This window comes from Protopterus annectens, chromosome 1.part0, assembly GCF_019279795.1.
Source record: "Protopterus annectens isolate FY-2018-M chromosome 1.part0, PAN1.0, whole genome shotgun sequence".
Taxonomy (NCBI): domain Eukaryota; kingdom Metazoa; phylum Chordata; order Ceratodontiformes; family Protopteridae; genus Protopterus; species Protopterus annectens.
Window position 1 is genome coordinate 1,869,213,375 of NC_056725.1, and position 24,360 is coordinate 1,869,237,734.

The following is a 24,360-nucleotide window of genomic DNA, read 5'->3' on the forward strand; positions in this document are numbered from 1 at the left end:
TCTAGGTTATCTGACCATGATTTGGAGAGAGTGGTGAGCAGGCTTTTAAAGTTGCAGGCCCTGGCAAAAATGCTATCCAGCCCCCTCTCATCAGGGCTCTGCTCTACCTGTTTCTCCAATAGTTCCTCCTTCGACTCATCCCTTGAGTTCAGAGAAAGAGCATGCTGTGGATGGAACCGTGGGTCCGTCGGCACCAGTACCTCCACTTTCGGTTCCGTCGTCGGCTCCGATCTCTTCCATGGTGCTGTCCTTGGAGGGATCTGGGCGCCGGGACTCCCTCGTCGGCTCCGAGGGGGCGAGTGGCATTGGACCCTTGTCCGACCCTGTTATCCCTCTCGGAGCCTCGGCGCAGGTTAGTTCGGCTTCTACATCGGCTTCGGAGCCATCTCTCTCGGTGCCGGGAAGGATCCCGGTCTCTTCGGATCCGGAGCCTTCTCTGGTATCGGGAAGGGGTGCCTTCGAGGTCATGAGGAGTGTGCTGGCATCTGAGTCAGCCTCACGGTCAGCCTCATCGGCTCCTCCCCCCATGGTGCCTGCCCCTCCTCCGCTCCTCCTCCAGACCTCAAGCATGGGGAACAAGTGCTCCAGGGCACCCCATTGGGTGTATCTTCCTCTTCCAAGGCCTCCCCTGTTCATTCAGAGGAGCCCCCTCGAAAGAGGAAATGCAAGAGGAAGCATGTTGACTCCCCTGAGTCTGTCACTTCAGATACTGACTTGGAGGAGTCGGAAGAGTCCCCGAGATTCCCCTCTGAGGACGTCTCCTTCTCAGACATCCTTGAAATCCTTAGACAAAGGGGGAACTGGACTACCCTTAACCCTTCCGAGGATGAGTCGGTATTCCTGGACGCGTTTGGTTCCCGACCCTCCACCTCCTGGGTGTCTCCGCCTTTCGATCCACTGATGTCGGTGGTGGCTCGAAAGGCGTGGTCAGCTCCAGACTTAATGGAACCAACTCCCCGTAGGCCCACAGAATTCATCACTGCCCCTCGAGACAAGCAATTTCTGACCAAGGGTGTTCCCGTGGATGCCATGGTGGTAGCAGCGGCCACTAAAAAGGAGTTGGCTGAAACTTCTTTGTCTGTCAATCCCCCTAATAAGGAATCTAGGATGATGAACAGATATGGGAAGTGGATGTTTTCCTCAGCGACCTTTTCCATGAGGTCTCTGAACTATTTGTGCCATTTTACCCGCCTTCACAGGGCTCTCCTTAAAGAGCTAGGAGATACCCTTCAAGATCCATCAGCTGCGGGGGGCTCAGGCTAAGATTGCCTCCCAGCTGGTGACTCTAAATTCTGTAGTAAACTCCTCCATGCTGCTCATCTCTTATGCAGCCGATGGAGCGAGTAGGGCCACAGGCACAGGTGTGGCTTTGAGGAGACACGCTTGGATGCGGTTATGCAACTTTGCGGAACCCTTCAAGACGTCTTTCACCAACACCCTCTTTGATGGTTCTGCTCTGTTCGGACCACAGGTGAAGGATACCCTTACCAGGTGTGAGCAGGAAGGCAAGACTGTCTCTGCCGTTGGAGTCCGTTTTTCCACTCCTTCAAGACCATATCCCAAGGGTCAGAAGAGTGGGAAAATGTGGTTCTGGAAATCCCAGGGAGCCGTGCCTGACATACGTGGAGAGTTCCCCTCCAGGGGCAGAGGAGGGAACAATAATAGACGCCGCCCTATGGGCAGGGGGGGGTCCGCAAAATCAGGGCCAAAGAGAATCCTTCTCTGACAAGCCCTTTCAGCATCCCTGAAGTGCTTTCCAACTGTCCACCTTCGGAGGCAGTCGGGGGAAGATTATCGCTGTACCCAAAAGCCTGGCAAAGTATAACACAAGACAAATGGGTACTTTCTATCATTTCCGAAGGCTACAAAATCTCCATCTTTCGCACTCCACTCTTTTCCAACAAAGCCCTTCCAGATGTTCCACCCAATATAAGGGATCAAGCAGTTCAAGAAATTTCAAAACTGCTAAGAAAAAGAGCCATCCAGTCAGTCCCAGCAGACCAACAAGGATCCGGAACTTACTCAAGGTTCTTTTTGGTACCAAAAAAGACAGGGGACTGGAGACCTATTCTGGATCTCAGCAGACTAAACAGGTCTTTTCAAAGAACGAAGTTCCAGATGGTCACGCTACAGTCCATTTTACCCTTTCTGGGTCAGGACAATTGGATGTGCTGCATAGATATTCTGGACGCGTACTACCATATCGAAATGCACAGTCGCTCCAGAAGATTCCTCCGCTTCCAGCTGGGAGCCAGTCATTATCAGTTCAGAGCACTGCCCTTTGGTCTCACCACAGCCCCCAGGGTGTTCACCAAATGTTTGTCAGTAGTCACCGCTCACTTGAGACGGCAAGGATTCCAGGTGTTTCCATATTTAGACGACTGGCTCCTTACTGCAACCACCAGGCATCACCTGCTGCTAGCCAGAGACTACACCATCCAAATGTGCTCCACTCTAGGCATCACAATACATTTCGAAAAGTCTGCATTGTCGCCTTGTCAATCTATCACCTTTATAGGCGCAAATTTAAACACAAAGGACATGTCAGTGACTCTCCCAGCAGAGTGTTAGCCATTCAACGACATGTGCAGGTCTTATTAGGTTGCAAAAAGATTCAGGCCAGATTTGTCCTAAAAACATTGGGTGTCATGGCAGCAGCTGTAATACTAGTCCCCCTTGCATGTTTTCACATGAGGATTCTTCAGTGGATGTTGTTCACACAATGGTCCTTCCAGCAACTCCCAATGTCTCACATGATAATGATCACACAGTCATGCAAAAATCAATTTGTTTGGTGGATGGTTTCCCCATCATTACACCAGGGCAGACCATTCGTTCTTCCTCCTCTAGTAGCTACGGTGACCACGGACACCTCCCTGATTGGGTCGGGGGGGCATTTTCAGGGTAGAACAGTCCAAGGCACCTGGCAGCCTCACGAGTACCATCTGCATATCAATGTCTTGGAGATGAGAGCCGTGCTTTTAGCGTTGCAAGCTCTTCAGAACTCTCTTCCCACCAGGACCATTGCAATTCAAACAGACAATATGTCAGTGGTATGGTACATCAACAAGCAGGGCGGAACCAAGTCATACCCCTTATGTCGAGAAGCGCTCAGACTTTGGCAGTGGGCGATCTCTTCTCAACGGTTTCTGATAGCAGCGCACATCCCTGGGAAGTCCAACGTTATAGCAGACAGGCTGAGCAGAGCAATTCTTATGCCTCACTAGTGTTCTCTCAATCAGACTGTGGCGGACAAAATCTTCCGCAAATAGGGTCAGCCTTGCGGCGATCTTTTTGGCACCCCCTTCAACAACAAGTGCGACAATTTCTTCTCTCTCCTTCCTCTCCCTGGCCACCTCCCCAGAGATGCTCTAGTTCACGATTGGCCCCAGGGACTTCTTTATGCATTCCCTCCATTTCCCCTGATTCCCAAACTAATTCAGAAAGCTACCACATTGGGATGCAAGATGATCCTCATTGCCCCTTACTGGCCTCGACAAATTTGGTTCCCTTTCCTGCATCATCACCTTCTGGAGCAGCCCTGGACCCAATTCCAGAACTCCTGATCCATCATTCGGGCGGGCTGAATCAATCTCTCCAGCTCACTGCTTGGTTTCTCCACTTCCAACCTTAGCCAGGCTCCCCAACATCTCCCATTCGGTGCGTGAAATCATCTTATCCTCGCATAAGTCGACCACTAGGAAAACTTATGCTAGCAAGTGGAAACGTTTTTCCTTATGGGCAGAGAACACGAATATAGATCCCTTTTCAGCCCCTGTGCACCATATTTTAGAAATTCTAGCAGAACTTTTTTGAACAGGATCCTCTTCTGCCACGATTAGAGTTCAGCTAGCTGCAATTTCAAACTTTCATACGGGCCTATCTGATTCCAGCATCATGTCCCATAAGCTTTGTAAAGCCTTTCTTAAAGGGACCACTCTACTCAGGCACCCAGTAAGAGATCCCCGCCTCCGTGGGATCTGAATTTAATTTTAGCTTCCCTGATACTGCCCCCCTTTGAACTGGCAGCTTCCTGTTCCTTGAAGTTTCTTTCTTGGAAAACCCTTCTTCTGGTCGCAGTTACATCGGCCAGAAGAGTTTCTGAACTTCATGCTCTTTGTGTTCGTCCTTCTTACCTAGTTTTTCACAGTGATAGAGTTTCTCTTCGGACTAACCCTTCCTTTCTTCCAAAGGTTACTTCTGATTATAATTTGAATCAGTCCATTGAACTACCTGTGTTCTTTCCAAATTTTTCCAACAAGCCAGAATACAAGTTACATCAGCTGGACGTCCATAGACAATTACGCTTTTACTTGCATAGAACCAAGCAAATCAGAAAATTAGACCAGTTGTTCCTGTCTTACGCTGAGGGAAAACAAGGCATACCGGTGTCAAAAGTCACCTTATCTAGGTGGTTGACTTCTACTATTACTTTTATATATCAGTTAAGAAATAAAGAGCTTCCTGCTAAACCCAAAGGTCACTCCACCAGAGCTTTAGCTACTTCTGTGGCTTTTCAGGCCAGATTGCCAATGGAAACTATTTGTGCGGCAGCAACATGGGCTACTCCACATACCTTCATTTCACATTATAAGCTGGATGTGGCTTCCAGAAGTAGAGATGATTTTGGTTCCACTGTTCTGAAGAGTCTGTTCCAGTGAGCCACCCAGGATTGAGGTGCTAGGGACGCTGTCCAAACCAGCAAGAATGAAGGCGAGATAGACAACTTAACATTAAGAAGTTATCTACCTACCATAACGTTCCAAGTTAGTTGTCTTCTTCTTGCCTTCTTTCTTGCATCCCACCCTCCATCCCCCTATCCTAGTAGACCGAGAAGAGTTCCTTAGGTTTGTTGATCACTGGCTGAGTCTTTTCTGACTATCAGTCTCTCCAGTAGGTTCCTGTATCCTGCTAAATTTACTGTATTATTATAATTGTTATTATTATGTCTGTAGTTAGGTTACCAAACGAGATCTGGGTATCTAGTGCCGGGCATCATGGGATATAGGGGGGGGCCTCAAGCCAGTAAGCAGCTCTCGAGCTTTTAAAGATGGCCGAGTCGGAGCCGAGGATCGGCTCTGAACCCAACCATCAAGAAAGAAGGTGAGAAGAAGACAACTAACATGGAACGTTATGGTAGGTACATAACTTCTTATTTAATGCTCTTATGGCTTTGAAACTCCCTCAGGGAGTCTCTTTTCTTGTCCTCCACCTTGGTCCTCTACTCCTCTTAAGAGGCCCAGGGAGCAGGACTCTTCTGATGAGGACTTGGACTTCGATTAAGAGTCTTTGGCCTATTCCTCACAGATTCCCTCTTCATTGGATTATGTTTCTGAGGAGGAGAACTCTATTAGTCTAGACTCTCCTATTCAGGAAATTTACTTTGAGGATACTGTCTCTGGTATAATGGATTATTTAAGTGGGACTAAACCCAGGTTTCTGATGTTCAGAAAAAGTATCAAGGAATCCTCCAAATTACATCTCCAAATCTCTCTGCTCTTTCTCCTGTTCTTGCTGCTTTGTTGGACATTTTCAGCAGCCTCTTAGGCACAGCCTCTCAGGCTTGTGATTTCCAGCCCCCTGCTCCTAAAAAAACTGACTGTTTTATAAGGTGCCTGATGATTGCAAATTTCTTTACAACTGTCCCTCTTTTGACTTCTCTGTTATATCTGTTACTTCTGATAAGCCTTCCAAATGTTTGCCTTCTACTAAACTGCTTCCCTCTGACAAGGGCAGTAGAACGATGGAAAGATTTGGCAAAAAGGTGTACACTGCTGTTGTGGCTTTTCCAGCTTTGAATTGCAAGGTCCATATGACCAGGTATGTTTTAGCCCTTATGTCTCAAGTTTTTTTAAGTTATTTCAGACCTTCCAAGTTCTGAGGGGAAAGCTTCATCCCTCTCTTGGTTGGGGTCCTTTTCTCAAGTAACTCACCATTCCATTAAATATAATTATGACGCAGCTGATATCTCTTCTAGAGCTGCTGCTTTTGGTTCTGTGTTAAGGCATTGTTCTTGACTTCATTTTCAGCCTTTGATGATATTGAGGCCAAATTGATGGATGCCCCTCTTGACAATAAAAATCTATCTGGTTCTGCAGCTGCTGAGCTTTTAAGTCTCTTCAGGAGAAAGTTAAGGCTATGCTGGAATTAAAGCATATTTTTGTTTCCCCTGTTATCAAATTTCAGAGGAATTATCCTACTAAGTCTGCTTTTGTATGTAGACAGTCTCCCCCTCCTCCAAAAGGTAAAAAGGTTCTAGAAGGACTCCTCCTGCTATGTCTACGCAGACTCTTGCAGTTCAGAGGCCTCCTTTTCCAGGCAAGCCAGGTTCTGTCTATCTTCACCCCTCCCTCCTTAGCCAAGTTACTCTTTCTCTTTATCTTTCCCTGTCACTTCACAATTGGTTAAGGATCTCTCAGGATGCTTGAGTTTTCTGCATCATTTGTCACGGGTATTTATTACATGGTTTGGAAATCCCTTCCTCCTTTTTTGGGCATTCCTCAACCTCCTCAGGAACAGCTGCCCGTTTTTCCAGAACTTCTTCAAAACTTTTGTCTCAAGGCACCATCAAGGCAGTTTCTGTTTCTCAAAGGGGAAGGGGTTTTATTCAGGAATGTTTTGGTTCCTAGGAAAGAAGGCATCTGGAGACCTATTGTGGATCTTTCCCAGCTCAACAACTTTTTAAAGGTTCCCCTCCTTTTGAATGTTTTCCCTTTAGACCTTATTTCTTCTTCTTCTTCTGCCTTAGGCTTTCCTGGTCTTTCAGGATCTCAAGGATGCCTATCTCCATATTCCTATTCATCCCCATTTCAGGAAATTTTTACATTTCTCTGTTTCTTCCTTGCATTTTCAATTCATAGGTTCATAGATTAGTACTAAGCTAACTGCCCTTGTGAGCCATTTTAAGCCTAGCTAGTTATCCCTTGTGAGACTCAAACCCTGCACCTTGTGTTTGTAAGGCAACCACCTTAACCATTAGGCCACCCTCCCAACCCTCTGCTTTGCCCTTTGGCTTCTGTCCCAAGGGTCTTCACCAAATGCCTTACTCCTGTGATTGGTTTTTGCAGAATGAGGTTAATACAGGTTTTTCCATATCTGGACGACCTGCTCATTCAGAATTCCTCTCTATAGACTTTGCTTCAGGACCTTCACTATGCTATTTGCCTCTTGCAGTGCCTGGTGTTTACAGTGAATTTTCAAAAATTCTTCCTGACTCATTCATAGGATCATGTTTGTCTTGGATGCAGGCTGCAGAACATTCCTGTGCTGGCATCCCTGCCTCTTCCCAAGGCTTTAACCCTGATTACATTTTTTCAGTCCCTTCTATCCCTGGTCTCAGTTACAGCCAGGAAGTTTCTGTGGACTCTGGGGTTCATGGCTTCCACTATTCCTATGCTTCCTCCTGCCAGGCTACATATGGGAAAGTTACACTAGTTCCTAACGTCAGTCTGGTGTCATCATTCCCATCCTTTGAACTTCCCAATTCCTCTTCTTCCATGCCTCAAGCTAGAGCTTCAGTGGGTGGATTCATCAACTGTCTCTCAACCAGGACTTACTTTTCAGCCCCTAGTCCCCTCTCAGGAACCCTTTTCATAGGTTCTTCTCATGGGGTGAGAGCTTCTTTTGTCCCTCTAAAGCTTCAGGGCCTTTGGTTCCTTTATCAGCTGAAGGACCATAGCAACATCAAAGGGATGAGGGCTCTTTTTCTTCTGGCTCTTCAAGTTTTCCATTCGCTATTCCTTCCAGGTCCCCTCACAGTCTTTACAGACAATATATGAGTGATGTAGTACATCAACAAGCAAGATGGGATGTGGTGTTACCTGTTGTGCAGAATAGCTCTTCAGATTTGGGATCTGGCTGCCCATTATCAGGTAACTCTTCAGGCTGTCTATATTCCTTCAGAACAGAACATTGTGGCAGACTCACGGAGCAGGTCAATAATACAGACTCATGAATGAATACTTCACAGAGATGTGTTTCAGGTCATTGTCCACCATTAGGGTACTCCTCAGGTAGATCTTTTTGCCTCCCCTCTGAACAGAGAACTTCCTCTCTTTTGCACTAGAGTCCTATGTCCTCTGGCTTGGAAAGTGGATGCCCTGCTTTTTCTTGTAAGGGGATATTTACTTATGCCTTCCCTCTCCTTCCTAGGGTCCTGTTCAAGATAGAACAGGATTCTCCCAAAATCTGGTTGTTAACTCCCTTTAGGCCCAGACAGCATTGGTTCCCAATTCTTCTGCACTTAGCCAAGGGCAATTACCACAAGTTACCTCACAGGGTGGACCTACTCACACAAGACAAAGGGTCTCTCATCCCATCTCCACTTATTCACTCTTCAGCTGACACTGTGGGTGATAGTGTTTTGATCTTTTTTAGGCACTTTTTTCTAAGGACATCCTTTGGGTTCTGCATGAGGCCAAGAAACCCTCTACTAGGAAATCTTATTTTTCCAAATGGAAGAGATTTTCTGTTTGTTGTTTTTCTTGTAACCTGGATCCACTTTCTGTAGAAGTTCATTTGATTCTTTCTTATTTGTGCAAATTGCTCAATGCTGGGTTGGCATACTATTCAATCAAAGCCCACCTTTCAGCCATTTCTGCCCTTCTGCTCTTCTGCCTTTGATTCCTCTTTTGGCTTCTAGATTTGAGGTCAGTTTCTTAAAGGTGGCCTTCATATTAGGCCTCCCAGGAAGCCTATTCCTCCTTCCTGGGACCATAATGTTATTGAAAAATTGACTCAGGCTCCTTTTGAGCCTGTAGCTTCAGTTTCCTTACAGCATTGTACTTGGAAGACTGTTCTTCTTTTGGCTGTTACTTCAACTAGAGAGGTATCTGAGGTTCAGGCCCTTATGGCTGTACCTCCTTTTTTGTTTTTTCATAGGGACAGGTTGTCTCTTCGTACTAATCCTCCTTTTGTGCCTAAGGTGATTAATGAATTGTCTCTTAATCAGTCTGTTCATTTTCCCACTTTTTTCCTTTCTTCGCAGTCTGCCAGTGAGAAGGTTCTTTACACCTTGGATTTGCATAGATAACTCATATTATTTCGATAAAACTAAAGCCATTCATAAATCTGAGCAACTTTTAATTTCTTTTCATCCTAGGTCTTTAGATTTGGCTGTTTTACGCAACCTGTTTTGTCCTGGATGTCTAAAGCCAATTATTTTCATGGAAAAAGCCTTTCTTCTTCTTCTGTTAAGGCACATTCTACCAGAGCTGTGGCTTCATCTGGTATTTTTTTTCAAAGGATTGGATACCATCTCCATCTTTGAGGCAGCATCCTTGGACTTCTGTGTATACTTTTAACAAACATTGTAAGTTGGCTAGAACCAGATTTGCAAGGGCTATCCTGCATGACTTTCTTGAGGGCTCTGCTGGACCTTCATCCTTCATTTCCTTTTGAGCTTTTGTACTTTCCCTAGTGTAATGAATACTGCAACAATGATTTGGAAGGACATAGTACATTTGTGTAAAATCTTACCATAAAAGTAGATGTTCTTCTCTTCACTGTTGCAGTATTCGCTCCCTCCCTCCTCCCTTTTTTTCAGTATTTCTTTCTGGATGCTGTTATTCCTCTTGGGTCTTTTAAATTCTGAGGAAGGTACATCACCCTAATGCCCTACACCATGAGCGGGTAGCATACTTATGACCTATGACATCCCTGTTGTAACCTAAAGCTTTGGTATACTGGCCGGATGCCAGTTTAGCGGTGGCTGGTAATCCCTAGTGTAATGAATACTGCAACAATGAAGTGAAGGACATCTACTGTTATAGTAAGATTTTACACAACTGTACTTCCTTGCTGGTCATTCTGTTATTGTTCGCAGCACCAGATAATAATGTAGAAAATATTGCAAGGGAAAGTTCAGGCTGTTAGTATTATGTTTAATTTTTTTTTTAACAGAGCAGTAATTTATAATTTTTTAAACTGGATATTATATTCCTGTAACATTTTTTATTTCTTTGTTTTTTTTTTTTTTTTATGTGAGCTTATCTCAACTGAGCAATTGAATTTTGTGAGTGCAAGTGTAGTCTGATATAGTTATGCTTTAATTCTATGTGGAACAAAAGCATTTACTTCGAGTTGTTTTGAATAAATTCTATTTTTCCAGAAACTGTATAATATTCCATCCATCCATCCATCCACAACCTGTTTTTCCCATTTTTGCACATGGGGTCAGGGTATCACTTAATATTGACAATCATCTAGAACCAAAGTTCACACTGCTGGGCAGCTAGCCCTCCCACTGTTGTTTTTTCATAACACACATTCGCATGCACACTCATACCTTTGACAAATTTAGACTGTCCAATCCACCTAGTGCATGTCTTCGTAATGTGGGAGGAAACCGGAACATCCAGAGGAATCCCATGCAGACTCTACACAGAAGCCACCCTAGCCAGGAATCGAACTGGGAACCTCTTGCTATGAGGCTACAATGCTATCTGTTGCACCACTGTGCCACCCTTTACAGTACAGAAACTATGTAATATTATATAATTTTATTCTTGAAAGATAATTTGGTTTTGGTTATTTTTTTTTTAATTTTACTTTGGTGGAGTTGAAAATTATTGTTTACTGCAAGTGACAGGATTACTCAGTATGAGTTTATTTTCTGATTGTGTCCCTAGAATCGATAATTAAGCAGCCATGGACTGAAATAGAATTATTGGAAACAGAACCAGTGCCATCAAGTGATGAACTGACTCGGCAGCTACTGCTTCATGATAGCAGTATGTACACAGTGGGACAGCCACATAAGAATGTGCCATTGAAGCAGTTAACCAAGTATCCATTTACTGAGAAGCTGCATGAAATCGATGTACAGCTGTCTGCATTACAGAACCTTGCAGAAAATATGGAACTTGATTTTGCTAATACCCGACTGGTAGGTTAACTTTTATGTTTCACTTTTTGTCTTGTCCTTATTTATAGCTCTGCATCTCCTTAATTTTTGCTACTTTTTTCAGCTGTTTGGACCATTTTACTGAACACTGAGTGGTCAAATACAGAGCTTTCTAAAGAAAGACATTTGTTTTAGGAGTTTACCAGTGCAGTGCCTGAAAAGAATGCCTTGTAGCTGTGTATTCTTCTTTATTTGATGATACAAAGGCATAGGAGGAAATGGTATTTGAGAATTCAGTCACCGCCACAAGGTTCTAAGAGTTTGGAGAGCTGTAACTACTGTAAGGTTAAGACTTTTTGTGAATTGTTTCAGGTGCACACTAGATTTTGATCAGTTAATGTAAGGGCTGGTAAAGCACTAAATATTATAGTACACATGAAGTCCATTCAGCAGCCGGTATATGAACAAATGAACTCTTCATTGCAAGAATTTGCTGCAGAGGAAGCTGACATTAAATTCTAAAACGTTTTGTCACTTGTTACAGTGTTACCCAGTATATTCCTATTAAGTATTATGGCTCTTAATTGCTTTTAACTTGTCTACGTTGTTGGTATTATGTAGAAGACAGTCATAGTTAAAAGGACAACTTTATTCACAACATAACATTTTCTAAGACCAAGGCACTTTCATTTTCACCTGGCATGCTGTTTGAGTCATATACAGGCTTATCAGATTCAGGAGCTGGAGAATAAAGGTAAAACTGAAAACACCTTGTCTTGTAATCTAGATGTTAGTTTGAATACCACTTCTGCTCTATTTGTAGGAAGACTAAAGGCATTCTCTTTTTATAGGAGGTGGTGGCTTTAAATAGACACCTTTTCTGTAAGGGAAATTTTATAAGTTCTAGAACCAATTCTAGAGATAGACTTTTTCCAGTAGTGGAAGTGGTAAGAGTAAGAGGTCCTTTCAGTTGACTGTCCCTTCCATAGGCAGTGATATTTCTTCTGAAGGACTTGTTGCATTTCCTTGAACAACAGCGGCAAGAAGAGTTAGTGACAAAAATTCCTGTATCATTCACTGTACCTACCATTCCAGAAGTCCTGTCAGTGGTAGTCAGAATGTCAACCTGTCAATACAAATGGAAAGACATCTCTACAGATTGCTAAATAGAAGAGAAAGTAGAGTCATGTTATAAAGTACAGGGAGATTCTTTTACATGTCACAGCCTTACTCAAGAGATTCAAAATCCATTTGGATCAGGGCAGCTGCTGTTGTCAGCAAGATGCTAAAGAAGAAGATGAAATGTCATCTTCTTGCAGGGCTACAGCATTCTGCCTGGCTAATTGATAGTACCCGGGGAGGGAGTCCTCTGGAAAATGATTTAGTATTTTTGTGACTTAAGCAAGTTTATCGAAGCAAGAAATTTGAGTTTTCCCTTTGGTCTAGATTTTGCTCCTAGAGGAGTCTAGCCTTAGCTGTTGTAACCGTCAGGTTGTAATGTATGCACATTTCCACACATTTGCTTGTACTTGGATGGATGACTGATCCAAGTTTGCTGCATGTGGCATTTGGCAGTCATTCTGAAAGCAGTGATTCCAGTTATGGGTTCTGCGGTGTCTGCTGTCATTCTGAAGTCACTCCATCAAAAATGTTCTGGGAACAATTTTAGACACTGGTCATCAGAAAATCAGGAGAGTATTTACACAGTGATAGACATGTTTTACCAGTATTACCCTCCTGTGCCCTATCAGTGAAGCTGTTTCTGGCAGACCAATGGTAAACCTATAAGCCAGGTTGCAGTTGAAAAAAATCCAGCAATATTTCAGAAGGTTTTGGGACCAGAACCTGGAACTCTTGGACATGAAATTCTGTGATTCCTTCCTCAATTAAAGGAGATACATTCCTAGATTTTAAGGGTCTAGTAGAATCATGAAAGAGCTTTATTCCACCCACTTAAACTCTGACCACGGATGCTCTAGATATAGATTGAAAACATTTTCAGAATTGAGTTGGAATCCACATATGGACTCTTGTAAAGTTCATGGGAGGTGGCCCTTTATGCAGGTCCCACTACACAGGCATTTGAAAAAGATGTTAGGAATACTGCTGGTGATACCATCCATCCACAACCCCTTTTTCCCATTTATGCACGTTATTTGGGTGTCACTTTGGGGGAATACCATGATCAAGAAGGTGATCTCCTCGGGGTGAGGCTCCTCCATTACACACTGCTGGTGATACAAGCTTTTAAAATGGTCTTTTGTCCAACCATTTTTTTTTTTTTTTGCATCTCACCACCTTTGTGTCTTGATACTTGTCTGCAGTGGTTCTACCAGCTGCTTCACCACCTCTCCTGGAATTAATGTGGTGTTGGCAGGGCTGGTACCGAAAGTAAACATCAAAGGACCCACCCAGCATGTCTGTGCATCCGTCCTGGGGGAGTTTTTTTCTTTTTTTACTTTATGATCTGCCCATTTCTCCCCTCTCCCTTGTGGACCTAATGGTTAAGCCTGGAGGCAGGCATGCAGTGGAGATGTGTGGCGTATTGCCCCACCTCTTCAGCAGCTCAGCCAAATCTCCACCCCATACCGTCTTTAGGCACACCTACCAATGTGCCTTCCCCAGCCTTCACCAAGGATAGACACAGTAGCCATCCATAGGTCCAAATACCTTTCATGCTGTTGCCACTCCTTTGACTTCACCTGTAAAAAAAAAAAGGTTTAAGTTGAAGTTGTAAAGTAGAGTTATTACTTAGTTGGTTACTACTGTTAAACTTTTCTGTGTGTGTGTGTGTGTGTGTGTGTGTGTGTGTGTGTGTGTGTATGTGTGTGTGTGTATGTGTGTGTGTGTGTGTGTGTGTGTGTGTGTGTGTGTGTGTGTGTGTGTGTGTGTGTGTGTTTTCGTTTTATTTGTTTACCTCATTATGTCCGAATAACCAATGGACTTTAAGAGATGCACTTCTTGTGGGCATAAAATTCCAAATTCCCTTGTCCACAAGAATTTCATCTATTGTTTAGGACCAGAACATTTGGATGTTGATTGTGTGATGTATGTGGCCTTTAATCTCCAGGCTTTGTCCGAGCATAGGAACAAGCTAACTTACTAAAAGGCCATTTGAAAGCGTCTTCTACTACTTCTGGGGCTCAAATCCCTTCAAAACATGTCAGCTCCAAACGATCCCTCCCTGGTTCTCTGACGGAGTCGGAGCCTAGTCAGAACAGACCAAAAGTCTTGGATCCAACTACTCCAGATCTGAGCAAAACCAACAGACCATCAGATCCGAAGACCTCTTTGGATCCATCATCCTTGACTCTGAGTATTACTAAGCCATCCTTGAATCCAAAGACCCCATCGGACCCAATTTCTTTGGCAGCAAGTGGATCCAGATCATTTATGGATCCTAGTTCCTTTGTGGATCAGGAAGGAACTGTAACTATTTTGGGCTCTCCTATTCCAGGTACCTCTTCTTTGGATCCCAAGGCGTCAGATCCAACACTTAGGAGCCATACATCAGCCTTCCATTTAAAAAACAGTTTATCTAGCTCTTCCCACCAAGATGTTTCAGACACAGACAAAATCTAGACATGCTTTCTCAACATCCTTCTTCCAGGTCTTCCCAAAGCTTCACTGAGGCTGATATGGACAGGATGATGTGGACGTTCCTCAGGGCACAGATTCAGATGGAGGTCTTACCATCTCTATCCCATCTTGGATCTGTGAGTGCTCCTTCACCTACTTTCATACTCTTTTTCTGATCTGACCGTTGGTTTCAGAACCCCAGGATCCTGGGTACCAGAGAGAGTCGATGTCGAATCTTAGGAAGCTCTCTTCCTCGACTCCATCTATGTCCTCGACCAGGCCTGTTCTGTTTTTGTCAGATCAGAGAGGGTATCTGATCTGAGATGGACGCCGACTCTAGGGGGTTGGCTTCGGCTCCAACCTTTTCAGATCCGTTGCTTCCCCCTTGGGGCTTTAGCCCTCAAAAGTTCGGCTCTGGTTCTGTCTGAAGGACTTGGATCCTTGGTTGGCTTTGCTCTCTCTCCTCCGGTGACTTCGGCTCCGAGGGAGAGTCTCTCCCCGGTTCTGTCAGCCTTCCTGGTTGCAGAAAGGGCTTTCTTTGGAATCAGAGAACAGTCTCCTCAAATCCAGGATCTGCCCTGTTCTTCATCAGATCTGAGCCCTTCACTCCTGCCATAGGTCAGCTTGCCCTGAGAAGCCTCCAGACTGCTTCCCCCAGGAAGTCCCTCTCCTCCTTCTTCCGATACCTCCTTGGAACACCCCACGGTGGTGGTCCCTTGAAAGAAAAAGTGTAAGAGGAGGCACATAGACTCCCCCATGGAGTCACTCACCAAGGACATTGATTTTGATAAAGGAGAAGAAGCTTCCCCAATCACCACCTGATGATGTTTCCTTCAGGAACATCCTATAACTTCTCAGGCAGAAGGGTGGCTGGTCCACCCAGGCTCCTCCTCCTGAATAATTGGTGTTCCTGCAGGCTTTTGGGGTGGGCCCATCTATGTCCTGGGTGACTTCCCCGGTGGACTAGCTCATAGATTTAGTTTCCTGCTGGGCCTGGAAAGAACCAGGCACAGTCAAGCCTATTTCTAAACATCCCGATAGATTCCTTAGCCCTCCCTCTGATTGCTTGTACTGGAGTAAAGGCATTCCGGTAGATGTCATTGTTGTTGCAGCAGCCACAAAAAAGGAGCTAGCTGAACAAAGCTCCACTGTCCATCTGCCAAAGGAGGAGTCTAGGGCATTGGACAGACATGGAAAGCGCATTTATGCCTCAGCTACTTTCACACTGAGGTTGTTAAACTATTTGGCACACTTCACCCGATTGCAGAGAGACCTGGTTAAAGAGTTAACCAATTCTGTTGCTGAGAACATGTCACAGAAGGACCTAAAAAAGGTTTCTGCCCAACTGACTACTCTTTCTTCCCTTGTAAATTCCTTGATAAAGTTGCATACTGTGGAAGGCACCTCACGTGCAGGCATAGCCATCAGGAGACATGCATAGATGCAGCTTTGCGGCTTTGCAGAACCCTTCAAGGTGTCATTCATTAATGTCCCCTTTGATCGTTCCTCTTTGTTTGGGCCATCTGTGAAAGACGCACTAACCCACAGTGAGCAAGAAAGAAAGATCTTGTCTGCCATGGAGATCAAGTTTTCCACCTCTCAGAAGACCTTTTATAGAAACAGTTCAGAAGGGAGGAAAATTTGGTTTAGGAAGTCTCAAAGATCTTTTCAGGACCCGTCTGAAGATACTTCCTCCAGAGATAGAGGAGAAAGTTTCAGTGACAGATGCCACCTTAGAGGCAGGGGGGTCTGCAAAATCAGGGATGTTCTTCGTTCCCCATTGCTGCAGTCCTTACTATTGGGTATAGTCCGCGTCCAGTCGGCCCGAATACCAGAGTATAAGGCTGACGTCGGTCAGAGCGCATTAGACTGACGTCAGTACGTCAGGGTACTAATGCGCATGACCGACGTCATATCCTCAGTCTTTTTTGCCGCATGGTCCGATGCAGAAGCAGTTTTGCGAGTGCAGGTTGGCGTTCTGAAAATATTTCCGAAACCGGAGTTTCAGACCGAAACAGAGTTGGCTAAGTACCCCGTTGGGGAACATTTTGGTTTTTTCTTGCCTCAGTATTTAACCGGATGTCAGAAAAAGTGAATAACTGTATTTCTTGTGGGAAACAGATACCTCATAGGGATTATCATACCTTGTGTATACCTTGTTTAGGGCCTGAGCACGACGTTGTTGGTTGCCGCTCTTGTGCTAGGTTTAACAAACGCACTATTAAGAGGAGGTTAGACTGTGCCAGGTTAGTGTTTGGGAAGCGTTGCAATTATAAAATGCCGTCGGATGCTCCGGCGCCGCTTCGTCCAAGAAGCGCAAGGATAAAACAGCGAAGCCTAGGGTTGATGAACCGGCAGTCCCGGACGTCGGTTCTTTAGAAGGCTCGGTGGAGCCAGAGGTTTTGCCAGGAGTTTCCATGGAGTCTCAGGCAGAAACTTTACTGTTACAGGATGTGCCTTCTCAGGAGGTAGGCCAGGCTGAGGGAGCTTCTCAGGTAACTGTTCTTCCCTCTCTTCCCAAGGTAGTTAGAGCCTCTCCTTCTGTTGCCAAAACTTCTTTGAGAGGTAGGCCAAGTTCAGCTTCAGTGGGGGCTTCTCCTAGCATTTCGGGTTCTGTACCTAAGAAACATATGCTTAAAATGGCAGAAGATTTGATTTCTATGATTAGAGGTTCTATGCCCCCTCCTGATAAGAGGCCTAGGGTGGAACAGGAGTTTGATAGTTTTGAACAGTGTTCAGAGGCTTCAGAGTCTTCTGCGGAAGACTTGCAGGAGTATCCTACTTATTCTGATTCTGATGTGGATGATTCCACTCCTACAGCTTCTCCTCCTGAGGATTTCTCATTTTCAGAGACTCTGCATTCCATGAGGGAGCACTTTAAATGGGAAGGCCAGGATTACTCTGATTCCAGGAAAAGGCTTAGGGAATTCTTGTTTTTACCCCAGCATAGGCCCTTAGCTATTCCTCCTGTATTGAATGTGGTGGAAGATGTTTTTGCAGAGGCTTCCTGAACCCTGACTCTTTGCCTCCTGCTCCTGTTAAACCTGATAGGTATTATAGGGTGCCCGAAGCTCATAAGTATTTGTTTAAGAGTCCTAAGGCGGACCCAGAAACTGTTTCTCAGGGGCCTAAAGGTGTTAAGGCTTCTGTGGTTAAAAATCCTGTTCCCACTGATAAAGAGGCAAGGGCTTTGGATAGGTGGGGAAAGAAAGTGTATACTTCTTCCACTCTAGCCATGAGAGCGTTGAATTGTCAGTTTCACATGCTAAAATATCAGAATTATCTCCTTTCACAATTGAAATCTAAGGTGGATGCTTTGGCGGAAGGTATTGAGTGTAAAGAGTTGATGGATTTGGTTCATGTGTCTGAACAAGTGGGTAAGCATTCTTTGCAATGTGGTTTTGATGCTGTACAGGCCTCCTCGAGGGTGGCTGCCACTAGTTCTGTTCTTCGCAGGCATGCCTGGTTGAGGGATCAGAATTTAGCTGAGCATGTTAAGACAAGGATTTTGGATGCTCCTTTACAGTCTGATGTGTTGTTTGGATCACCTGTGGAAGCAGTTTTAAAGAAAATGGAGGACAAAGCTAAGTCTATGCAAACTGTTAAAGATTTTTTGCAGGTGCAGCCACCGAAGTTTAGTAGAAATTGGCCTGCTAAGGGGTGGACATATCCTGCTTATGATTCCCAGTCTAGGGGTAGGTCTAGACGTGGTAGGGGCAGGGCTCAAGGTTCTTTTAGGCCTAGAACAGGGAGTTCACCTGCTCAGACTTCTGGTGAGGGCAGGGGCCAGTCCTTTCGTAAACAGACCCAATGACCTGCCTTTTCAGCTGCCAGTAGATTCTCGTCTGGCAGCTCCTTTGGGAGGAAGACTGTCTCTTTTCAAAGAAAATTGGGATTTAATTACTCAAGACAAATGGGTGTTGGATATCATTCACCACGGTTACAGATTTTATTTCCATACAATGCCCCCTTTCAAAGGCATGCCAGACGTTCCTCCTCCACAAAGAAAGGAGGCTCACAAGCAAGTTTCTCAGTTACTCCAGATGGGGGCCATTCAGCCAGTCCCTGTATCAGAAAGGGGCCTAGGATTTTATTCTCGCCTGTTCCTAGTACCAAAGAAGGGGAACACGTGGAGACCAATTTTGGATTTATCTCTCCTCAACACTTATCTGGACATTCCCAAGTTCAAGATGTTGACGTTACAACAGCTGTTACCTCTGCTGGACAAAGATCACTGGATGGTAACTTTAGATCTCAAGGAAGCTTACCTTCATGTGCCTATAAGGCTAAGTTGCAGGAAGTATCTGCGGTTTCGAGCTGGAAATTCTCATTATCAGTTCTCTGCATTGCCCTTTGGCTTATCTACTGCGCCCAGAGTATTCACAAAGGTTCTGGCTCCAGTGATAGCTTACTTCAGGCTTCAAGGAATTCAAATCTATCCTTACTTGGACGACTGCCTGATTCTGGCTCAAGAAAAAGAAGACCTTCTACAGCATCTGGAATATGTTATAGCAGTGCTAAGATGCCTAGGGTATTCTGTGAACGAAATAAAGTCCAGTCTAGTACCCTCTCAAGACATGTGCTTTCTGGGTGTGAGACTGAATACAGCAGCCCAGATGGCCTTTTTAACCCCGGACAAACAAAAGAGTCTATCACTTTACTTCCATCAACTATCTCATCAGTCCGTGCTGACTGCAAGGACAGTCCTTCAAGCATTAGGGTTCATGGCATCTTGTATTCTGGTGCTTCCCAATGCCAAACTGCATATGAGGAAGCTACAATGGTATCTACAAAATGTATGGACACAGCACTGCCAGGATTTGGACACTGTCATTCAAATAATACCTTGCCTTCAAAAAGAATTTTTGTGGTGGGCTCAGGAATGTCACCTAAACAAGGGACTCTCTGTGACCCGGCCAGAGGCGAGTCAGATTTTAACGACAGATGCCTCGGACATTGCTTGGGAGCTCATCTAAATGGAAAGTGGATACAAGACAAGTGGCCTGCCAGACTACAGCATCTACATATCAACATGAAGGAGATGTTAGCAGTCCAGTTTGCATTAGTGGCTTTCAAGGAGTTACTTCTTCCAGGGCAGGTGTTGATTCTAACAGACAACACAACTGTCATGTGGTACATCAACAAGCAAGGGGGAACACATTCTTATCCTCTATGCAGGCAAGCAATGATTTTATGGGAGACTGCGCTAAGCTTGCAACTAACTCTTCAGGCAAGGTTTCTGCCGGAGCACAGAACTCCTTAGCAGATGTGTTAAGCAGACAAATCATGGATCCCCACGAGTGGAAACTGGATCTTCATGTATTTCGAAAATTGACAGTGTCATGGGGAACTCCAGACATAGATCTGTTCGCTTCTCCACTAAACCACCAGCTGCCACAGTATTGCACAAAGGGGTTTCATCACACAGCTTGGAAAGTGGATGCTCTGTCTTTCAGTTGGAAAAACCTTCATGTGTATGCCTTTCCTCCTCTGCCTCTTCTTCCAAAGGTACTATTAAAGGTCAGACAAGACAGGCCAAGGATGATTTTGATAGCTCCAGATTGGCCTCGGCAACACTGGTACCCACTACTACGGAGTCTGGTAAGGAAGCCTCCATGGCCTTTACCTCTGATTCCTCATCTGTTATCTCAGAAGGATGGTCATCTGCTCAATGTCAAGCTTCACTCTCTTCATCTAACAGCCTGGCATATTCTGTGTTGAAACACAGCAGGTCTCAACTTCCTCAACAAGTTTTAAATGTGATTATGGAAGCTAGAAGACCTAGTACAAGGAAAGTGTACGCAGAAAAATGGAAGAGATTTTTATTTTGGAGTACAGCAAAGAATTTGCAGGTTTCTGAGCCTAATTTGAGTGTGGCTCTTCAATATCTTACTGAGTTATTGGACAAAGGTTTGTCCTTCTCTTCCATTAAGATTCATGCTGCAGCAATTTCAGCTCACTATGATTGTGACCCACCATTGTTTTCGCATCCTTTGTTCAAGCAGTTTCTTAGAGGGGCAAAGAATATAAGACCCCCGTAGAGCTCCTACTCCTGCTTGGGATCTCAATTTTGTGTTGGAAAAACTTACTCTACAACCTTTTGAGCCTGCGGCTACTGCTGAATTGAAATACTTGTCATGGAAGACTGCTTTTCTGTTGGCTATTACTTCTGCAAGAAGGGTGTCTGAGTTGCAGGCCCTTATGGCAGTAGAGCCATTTTGATTTTCCATAAGGATAGGGTATCATTACGCACTAATCCTTCCTTTATGCCTAAGGTGGTTTCTAGTGTGGCTTTAAACCAAACTATTCATTTGCCTACTTTTTATGCAGACCCCAAAATAAAGGGGAAAAGATTTTGCACACTTTAGATGTACACAGGCAATTGCGTTATTATTTAAGCAGGACTAAGGATTTCAGGCAGTCTCAGCAGTTGTTTGTTTCTTTTGCTTTGAGTTCACAGGGCAAGCCTGTGTCAAAACAAACTATTTCTAGGTGGATTGGCTTTTGCATTGCATTTTGTTATTCCCATCATGGCAAGGAGATTCCAGCTGGGATTAGGCCTCATTCCACTAGGGCTACTGCCACTTCAACAGCATTTCTAAGGGGTGGCAACTAAGGATATTTTGGAAGCAGCTACTTGGAGTTCAGTGCATACTTTCTCTAAGCATTATCACCTTCCTATCTACTCTAAGTCTAGGGCTGGTTTTGCCACAGCTGTTTTACAAGGCATGTTGTCAGCTCCTGCTTCTTTATGATTTGCCAGCCTCCCTTACCTCTGCTTTGGGATTCTACCCAATAGTAAGGACTGCAGCAACGGGGAACGACGAACACAGTACAGTTTTGTACCTACCATAAATGTAGATGCTCGAGGATCCCCATTGCTGCAGTCCAATTTACCCTCCCTCCTTCCCCTCTGTGTTTAGGGGTGGTTGTGTAGGTGAGGTTACATGCTTATATTTTTGTATATATTCTTGTATATATTGTACATATTTTTGGTGCAGGTATTTTGGGCCTTGTCTTTTTAGGGTCTTCTGACATCTGGGGCAAGAAAAGACTGAGGATATGACGTCGGTCATGCGCATTAGTACCCTGACGTACTGACGTCAGTCTAATGCGCTCTGACCGACGTCAGCCTTATACTCTGGTATTCGGGCCGACTGGACGCGGACTATACCCAATAGTAAGGACTGCAGCAATGGGGATCCTCGAACATCTACATTTATGGTAGGTACAAAACTGTACTTTTCAGGGAGCCTTTTCCTGACAGACCCTATAAGTGCTCCTGAAGCACTGCCAGACTGTTCATCTGTGGAGGCAGTGGGTCTGTTTGCACATAGATGCCTAGACAAATATAGGAGACAACACCTGGGTGGTTAACATAATATCTAGAGGTTATTACATTCCCTTTTCCCTATCACCTCCAAGTCCCAGGAGGAATCTCCCCAAAGTACCACCCAGTCAGAGAGAGTGCACAATTCAAGAAGTTCAAAAACTTTTACAAAAAAGAGTTGTCCAAAAGGTCCCAACCAAGCAAATCTGATTCAGAACTTCTGCTCACTTCTTTTTAGTGCCAAAGAAAACAGGACCTGAAACCTATACTGAACCTCAACAACTTGAGTCCGTTATCAAGAAGTCAAAGTTCTGAATGGTTACTGTGTAGTCCATTGTGCCACTTAAACGACTGGATGTGCTCTGTGGATCTTCAGGATGCGTTCTATCATATAACAATTGACAGGCGCTCCAGAAGATACTTGCTGTTTCGGCTGGGAGCCAAAGGAGAATATATTTTGCATCTACAAGATGTTCACAGGCAACTACGTTTCTACCTCCACAGAACAAAGAGGTATAGGAAATCCGATCAACTATTTGTAGCTTTCGCAACAAACCGTTCAGGTCAGGTAGTTTCAAAAATCACTTTAGATAACTAGATTACGGATTGTATTTCCTTCATTTATTCACAAAAAAGATATTGAATTGCCTCTACCTTCCAAAGCCCATTCCACCAGATCTATGGCTACCTCATCTGCTTTTCCTTTTAGAGCCTCAATTGATGGAATTTATACTGCAGCCACTTGGTCTAAGATTCACACCTTTGTTTCATATTATAAATTATATTGTTTCTAGGAGCAGGGCATCTTTTGGCTCGACTGTGCTTTGGCACATCTTTCCTTGTGGGCTGCTCAGGAGTTACCTAGCTGGAGACTCTGACCCACCAGTGAGTAATAATGAAAAGGACATCATCAGATTTAAAAGTTATGTATTTACCATAGCTAGATGTCTGTGTTGTCCATTTTCATTCTTCCTCATGTCCCCCGGCCTGGTGCTTTAGAGAAGTACTTGGAAGAAATTTGGAACCCATGGGTTCTAGGTTTGAGCCTAAACCTCTTTTTTTCTCTATCCTGTTGCTATAATCTCTTGAGTTATAGGGCAACAAACTTGATCTGAGGAGTTAGGGAAGGTATGGTGCATTATGGTAAGAGGGAGGAGCTCGAGACTCATAGGATCATAGGAGATTACTAGGCTGTCAACCAGAAATTAATTTTAAGCCTAGCTGTTTCATTCCAATGTAATACCATAAAAATGCTAGTCAGTACCCACGATTGCATTTAGTGATGACTGCCCATGTCCAGGAGGGTTGTGGGCGCTATCCCCAGTAAGCATTTACAGTGCCCCATCCACTCGTCCTGGTTCTTCTTGAACAGTGTCATAGAGGTGCTCTGTTTCACATGAGTTGGTAGCCTGTTTCAAAGATGGGACAGTCGCTGGGAGAAAAATCTGTCCCTCTAGCATGTCCTGTTTGTCGTAGGCCATATTTAGGTCCCTGGAACGGGAAGCCCTAGTCCCATTTAATTTACTGATATGCAGCAAGTTCAGTAGGTTTGGGTCTTGGATTGCTCTATAGGCCAGGCATAAGTCTCCCCTAAGAAGTCTATACAACACGGAGTATAGTGACAGACACTTAAGTCAGTCTGTGTAAGGCACATGCTGGAGACGCTTGATGATCTTTGTTGGAAAACTTTGAGGTCTGTCCAGTTGCTGCAGGTGTTTTGTACAGTACATGCAGATTATGAGCCAGTTATGAGCTGGATTAGTGTGCAGTATAGAGAGGTTAAAACCTCTTTTGCTGTTGAGGCAATGCTTTTACTAATCAAGGATGCTACGTAGAAAGCCTTCCTTACTACAGTAGACACATGATGGTCGAAGTTAAGGTTGCAATCAACTTGTGATCCCAGGTCCCTTACCACTTCATGGTTACTTAGGGTATTGTTGATCTGATAGTGTGAAGGAAATAATGATGCACTTTTTTGCATTCAGTTTGAGACCGTGACTAATACACCAGTCACTACTCTGCATGAAACCCTTCTGGAGTCTACTGACATCATCTGGGGATTCAGTGTTTGTGCTTAGTTTGCAGTTGTCTGCAAACCTGGTCAGCCACAACCCCTTAGTTTTGACCTGAACTTCTGTGAAGTATATAGCAAACAATAGGGGACCCAGCACTGACCCCTGTGGCTCCCCACTGGTAATAGGTCTGCTGATTGATGTGGAGTCACCCACTTTGATAGTATGTGTGTCCGGTTTGTGAGCTAGTTGGCAACCCATCTTACAATAAAGGGGTTTACATTTGGGTTGCTAAGTTTACTGGTAATGCCTGAATGTGGAATTGTGTCAAAAGCCTTTGCCAAGTTGAGGTATGCTGTGTGCACAAATTTGTCCTCGTCAATGGCCCTGGTCACTTTTTCAAAGAAGTCCACCAGATTTAGCAGGAAGGATCTGCCCTTGATGTAGTCAAATTTGGTAGGATCCAGGGTTTGGAGGTTGCCTGTGCCTTTATTTATGAGGGTCCAAAGCAATATGCAGATGCTCGTAGAACCCTCTTGCGCGGCAGAAAAGACAAATTCCACAAAATGAAGCCAGCAAGATGAGAAGGTGGAATG

At 44.5% G+C, this 24,360-nt stretch overlaps 1 protein-coding gene across 1 annotated transcript in view; it reads left to right on the forward strand.

Annotated features, from left to right (window-relative positions):
• CPLANE1 (ciliogenesis and planar polarity effector 1) overlaps nt 1-24,360 on the forward strand; it is a 4,248,669-nt gene that overhangs the window by 3,576,808 nt on the left and 647,501 nt on the right. Inside the window, exon 41 of the mRNA XM_044076333.1 lies at nt 10,629-10,885. Coding sequence (XP_043932268.1) covers nt 10,629-10,885 — 257 coding nt within the window. The remainder of the gene's footprint in view (nt 1-10,628; nt 10,886-24,360) is intronic.